This window comes from Apium graveolens, unplaced genomic scaffold (assembly GCF_009905375.1).
Source record: "Apium graveolens cultivar Ventura unplaced genomic scaffold, ASM990537v1 ctg1935, whole genome shotgun sequence".
Classification (NCBI taxonomy): Eukaryota; Viridiplantae; Streptophyta; class Magnoliopsida; order Apiales; family Apiaceae; genus Apium; species Apium graveolens.
Window position 1 is genome coordinate 1 of NW_027417457.1, and position 6,302 is coordinate 6,302.

The 6,302-nt window shown below is 34.2% G+C and overlaps 2 protein-coding genes across 2 annotated transcripts; both read left to right on the forward strand.

The window, feature by feature from the left end:
- Positions 1 to 1,768: 1,768 nt before the first annotated feature.
- LOC141700235 (uncharacterized) lies at positions 1,769 to 2,455 on the forward strand. Its single transcript, XM_074504044.1, has one exon. It carries the CDS (start codon positions 1,769 to 1,771, stop codon positions 2,453 to 2,455), a length of 687 nt encoding a protein of 228 aa, XP_074360145.1.
- Positions 2,456 to 3,745: 1,290 nt separating this feature from the next.
- Positions 3,746 to 5,262, forward strand: LOC141700237 (geranylgeranyl pyrophosphate synthase, chloroplastic-like). The gene has a single exon (XM_074504046.1). It carries the CDS (start codon positions 3,819 to 3,821, stop codon positions 4,923 to 4,925), a length of 1,107 nt encoding a protein of 368 aa, XP_074360147.1. The 5' UTR covers positions 3,746 to 3,818; the 3' UTR covers positions 4,926 to 5,262.
- The last annotated feature ends 1,040 nt before the right edge of the window (positions 5,263 to 6,302 follow it).

Genomic DNA, 6,302 nt, shown 5'->3' on the forward strand with positions numbered 1-6,302 from the left:
GATAGTCTAATGTAGTTATATGTTCAGGCTAGAGGAACATCTATCTTGTATTCACTTGTAAATTTCATTTGGAATCTGGAAAATGTTAAATATAATCCAAAACTTTTCTGCTATTTACTTTGCATTACTGTTTATATCTTTTTCTTATTTGTTAGTTGAGTTATCCTCTAGGTATTTGTTGTTATTGTCTAACAAGCAAATAGGGGGAGATTGAAAGGCATATGTCATAGCCTATTCGTTTATTCGAGGATTTAACTCAACTCAAATAAGAATGTAATAAGTAAATAGTGGATCTATCATCAGAGAGATCTCACAAAGTAACATCTGTCAAAGGATAAAGAAACATTGTTCATCTGCAGACTTGAAGATTCACTGGAAGAAGTTCAAGAATTTGATCATGTCTCAGTGATATAAATCAAGATCGTGGATTTAATCAAGTGACAGAGATCTCGTCAGGGTATCATTTATTACAAGGATTTAATCAGAGTATCAAAGTCAAGACATGAAGAAACGTCACGGAAGTTAGTCACTCATGAACCAGACAGTACATCGAGTGTCAGCATTGAAGTGGCGGAATTGATTCATAAGTCTCAGTGATTTTCAGAAGATTGTCAGAAGAATGGATGCTGCTCAGGGTTAGTATTAATTCTCTATTAATTAATTAAGTCATATAATTTAATTAAGAAAATAAATTATATCTAAAAAGATTAATTTATTGATTAATTGAATTAAATTGATTAATTAATTTAGAATTAATATTGCGGATTTACAAGATTTTAATTGGTTTAAAATCTGCTTAAATTCAAAACAAGACAATTCATTTGAACTAGTATGACAATCGGTATGACAATTGATAGTCATACCGAAAGTCATGCCAATACATTTAATTGTCTTATTAGAATTTCTGTTTAGATTAAAATCTGTTATTAATTCAGCAAGACAATTTATTTGAACTAATATGACAATCGGTATGACAATCAATAGTCATACCGAAAGTCTTGCTAGTTCATTTTGATTGTCTTGCTAGTTGTAAATATTGTCATACCGAAAGTCTTGCTGGCCAAAGAGATTGTCATGCCAGTACATTTTTCAGTTCGGTGTTTGATAAAAGCAGCAGAAGACTTTTATTGATAAACACTTACAGAATCCAATCAAACAGAAAATAGAACACACAAGAGAAAAAGGAGCAGAAAACAAAAGCATAACATTTTATTTTTCATCTGCTTTTCTTCAAGATTAAATTTCTAGATTGTAAAGTTAAATCCAATCAACTAGAAATATTTATCTTGTTCTTGTGTATCAATCTAGCGGATTAAAATCCCTAGAACTTAATCTCAAATCGCATTTAGCATTTGATCTTTTAATTACAAAAATAGAAAAAGTTCATGTCGAATTTATTCTAGATTTGTAATAATTGATTTGAGATTAATCCCTTGTAACCGATACCGTAGTTGTAACACCTTTCAAGTTTAATAAAAGTTTTATTTAACTTGAATTTTGTTTCACAATTTTATTCCGCATTTTATTCGATTAAACGGTATTGTTTGCATTCAACCCCCTTCTACAAACAAATTGGGACCTAACAGCTTTGGTTCAGAAACATGTGGATATAAGCATATTTTGTCCCTGGTGTTATAGTGCGAATGAAACTGACTGTCATGTCCTATTTGGATGTGGTTTTGCACAGTCGGTATGGAAGTTGTCGAATGTTTGCCACCTGGTCCAGTTTGATCCATGAGATACAGCTTTCATGGTTTTCCATCGATGCATGTCTGCAGGTACAAGAGAACAATGTGTGCTTACTGCGATGATAGGATGGAGTATATGGAATAGGAGGAATAAATGGGTGTGGGAGAGAGTTAACGGATCTGCTTTTGGGGTTTTGGCTGCTGCTCAAAACTTGCTTCATGACTGGAAGGAGGCCCAGGTAGCCAATATGTCTAATGAAAATTGTAATCTGGACCAAAGCTTGAAGAAGTGGAGAAAGCCTCCAGATGGGTGGGTGACAATAAATTGTGATGCGTCAGGAGTGCTTAATGGAGGTATAGGCATTGGGTGTGTAATCCGGGATTCTCATGGAAACTTCATTGAAGCTCGTTGCTGTAAAATCCAAGGGCATTGGCAGATAAGGGAAGCCGAAGCCATTAGTCTCAAAGAAGCAGTCTCTTGGGTTAGACTACTTGGTTTCCAATACTGTCGATTTGAAACGGACTCGCAAGTTCTAGTATGGGCGATTAAAGGTCAGAGTGGGGAATCTTATTTTCATACCATTGTGTCACAATGTGTTAATGAATTAAAGCACATTGATCAGGTGCTAGTAGATTTTGTTTACCGGTCTGCGAATGGTGTGGCTCATTTGCTTGCAAGTGCTGCTCATTCTATGTCAGGCTGTGGAGAGTGGCTTGTCACTCCCCCTGAGTTTATTAATGATGTACTTGATTTGGATTCTGTTTGAGTAATGCAAGTACGCTTGTTTCAAAAAAAAAAAAAGTATCACATGAACATCATATGCTCAATTTCTAATATCAGTGCCAAATATATTCACTCCAATTTTTATTCATCGCTAATCATATATATGTTAATATTATCTATCTATACGCGTGACCGTGACTGTTAGTGCAGGCATGTGGATTAATGTTGATATATTATTATGTTTCACTACTACAACATGTTAAATGCAATAAATAAATAAATAAATCCGAACAATACATCTTCAATCACTATTTGTGCGGTCAAGAAGATACTCGTATATAACTTGAAACAAATTACAGCTCTTAAAAGTTCGGTTGAGAGCTTAAAGAGGTATGTTACTTCTACTTAAAGAGCCGTGACTCGTGTTTTAGGAAATTCTCTGCCACCAATGATGCCTATAACTATGGATGTGACAAAATCGGCTCATATGAAGATGAGAGGTATCATGTCCAATATATTACCTATTGCTCACATCTTATTTTCGTCTCTTTGATATAAGAACTATATATGATATTTACAGACTTAATATGGAAATTTAAGTTATCAACGGAAATAAAATAATTCAAATTTTTCCGTTTCCATCGAGAAGTGAGAAGGTTAACGATCTCATTATTCAGAACTTTTTAGTTCAAAGTCATTAATAACATATTATTATTTATTATAATTTAATTTTATAAATACAAAAGAATCTAACGCGATTATTAAATTGATTGGCTTTTTTATATATTAAATTTTAAAATGCAAATAATTATTATGCTCGTAAAATCTGACTTATACTTGATAAATGTAAATATTTTATCGATAAATAAATTTAAGACTAAACATTTTATAATAACATGAAACCTTCGTACACATACATGAAAAAAATAGAATATTAAATATGGTATTTTTAATGAAAAATCTAAAAGAATTGAAGAGAAAAAAAATTAAAAACAATATATTAATTATTAAAAAAGTTATAACTTATTCTTTGGGTTGGCAGCACAGATGAAATGTTAGTTATATTTTTAAATCATAAAAGAAGAAGAAGAAAGTATAGTGTGTTATCCCGTGCCCAATTATTATTTGTCTACCGAATTTGATGTGGGGTTTCATGGTATGATTCATTTGGGAAAATACGAGACCCCCAAGTTGTTGCAACTTTTTTGATTGAAATACATGTCATATATTGACTTGGGAGTAAAGTTTCAAATAAAGAAAATGAAACTTGCATGTGTGTGTACAGCGATAGCCCAGTAAATCAAAATATGCCACCTGAACGATGTGGACGCCAGTTCAATCACTTCCTACATCTTCCCTTCCCATAGGTACAATTTCTTTACCAGAGAATTTCAATACATCTCAGAATGGCAACTGTCATGAACCTCAGCATAACCACAAACGCAACCCTTTTTCACAATTCATATGTTAAACACAAATCAACTTCTAAACTTGTACATCATAGACGACTCTACTCATCATCAAACCGGCCTTTTTCTCAATCCAAAAAAATTATGCCCTCTTCTTCTTCTCTTTCGGTCCCTATCAGTACTAAAACAGTTTCCGACCCATCACTCACACCTTCCACATTCGATTTCAAGTCTTATATGCTGGAAAAGGCCATTTCTGTTAACAATGCCTTAGACACTGCTGTTTCACTCGGAGACCCTATCAAAATTCAAGAGTCAATGCGTTACTCTCTCCTTGCAGGTGGCAAACGTATCCGTCCCATATTAAGTATTGCCGCCTGTGAGCTTTTGGGAGGACATGAGTCTACTGCCATGCCCTCCGCATGTGCAGTGGAGATGATCCACACTATGTCACTCATGCACGATGATCTCCCTTTTATGGACAACGATGATCTCCGACGTGGCAAGCCTACTAACCACAAAGTTTACGGTGAAAACGTTGCTGTTCTGGCTGGAGACGCTATGTTAGCCCTCGCTTTTCACCTTGTTGCTACTAAGACGAAAGGAGTTTCTTCTGCTCAAGTTGTCCGAATATTAGTTGAGCTAGCCAAGGCAAGTGGAGCTCAAGGACTAATTGCAGGGCAGATTGTAGATGTATGTTCCGAAGGTGATTCTAATCTAGGATTAAAAGATTTGGAGTTTATTCATCGTAACAAAACCGCAGCGTTACTGGAAGTTTCGGTTGTAATGGGGGCAATTTTAGGAGGTGGAAATGAAGAGCAAGTTGAGAAATTGAGAAAATACGCGAGGTGTATTGGATTGTTGTTTCAAGTGGTGGATGATATTCTTGATGTTACAAAGTCTTCCAAACAATTAGGGAAAACGGCTGGCAAAGATTTGGTAGCGGATAAGACAACATATCCTAAACTCATTGGGATTCACAAATCAAAACAGTTTGCTCATAAGTTGAACAAGGAAGCTATTGATCAGGTTGTTGGATTTGATTCTGATAAGGCTGCACCTTTGATTGCTATGGCTGATTATATTGCATTTAGAGAAAATTGAATTGGATCTGTGCTTGCAAGTCTAAATATGTACTACTGTTTTCTATTTTCAAGTCCACTGTGGGTTTAAAAAGTTTGATGAAATAAGAGAGAAGCATTTCATAATTTCTATAGCAATGAACTAAGCAAAATTGTTCAAGACAGAAGCCTGCTAGCAAGCTCTCGATCGATCGTAATGAGTTTAGTGTTGGAAACGTGATACTAACTAGAAACGACAAGGTCACATTGCTCTCCACAGGAATTAAAAAATAAACAAACACCAATTATTTTTTCATAGGATCTGGCCAACAAGGCTTAGAAATCTTCTATTAGTAGAATGTAGCTAGTCCCCCAGCAATCAGCATACACCAACATGGTAATTTTGTTAACTTTCTTTTCGCATAATTCTACAAGGAAAACAATAGTAGTACTGCAAAGTATAATTATGGCCAAAACTTTAATTAAGTTTAGGCTCTGGACTCTGGCGATGTTTCTCCGAAAATGTGGACAACATCTAAATTCTAACGGTCACAATAAATAGATATGTACTGCACCGCACGCCATATTAGATACTAAATGTATTACCGTAAAGAAATGCTACGGGCACTCCAAATAACTTTTAACTAGTCAAATCGACTCAAATTTACATATCTGTACTCTTATATTAAACTTACTTAAATTTTATGCGATGTATGGTTACACTAATATTTAAAAAAATTTATTTTTCCCATCATCTTATAATTTTAAAATATTTATATAAATAAATATTAATTATAAATTTATAATTAAAATTATAAGATAATCCGTGCTCGTAGTTTAGTCGTAGTTTATTAGTATAAGTAGACTATGTCTATTACTTCAACAATTTAGTAGTTTAGCGAATATATAACAGTTGAGCAGTCTTGCATTCCAAATCTTTTGAGTAAATTCCTAGTGTATTTGGATTGATTTATGAAGATTCCTTCATCAGTATGTTGAACTTGTAACCCCAGAAAGTAACTCAATTCTCCCATCATACTCATTTAATACCTGGACTGCATTAGCTTTGTAAATCTCTCACAGAGTTTATCATTAGTAGATCCAAAAATGATATCATCAACATATATCTGTACTAACAACAACTCCTTACCATGGTATTTATAAAAGAGAGTTTTGTCAATTGTACCTCTTTTGAAACCACTCCCTAGCAGAAATAGAACAAGTGTTTCATACCAAGCCCTTGGAGCTTGCTTCAGTCCAAAGAGTGCTTTATCCAGTAAGTAGACATGATCTGGATACTTTGGATCAATGAACCCTGGAGGCTGTTCAACATAAAATTCCTCTTCAAGTTATCCATTTAAAAATGCACTTTTCACATTCATTTGGAACACCTTAAACTTCTTGTGAGCAGCATAGGCAA

Bases quoted from the DNA above. Each gene is read 5' to 3' on its own strand.
- LOC141700237 (XM_074504046.1), top strand. From the start codon at position 3,819: ATGGCAACTGTCATGAACCTCAGCATAACCACAAACGCAACCCTTTTT.
- LOC141700235 (XM_074504044.1), top strand. From the start codon at position 1,769: ATGTCTGCAGGTACAAGAGAACAATGTGTGCTTACTGCGATGATAGGA.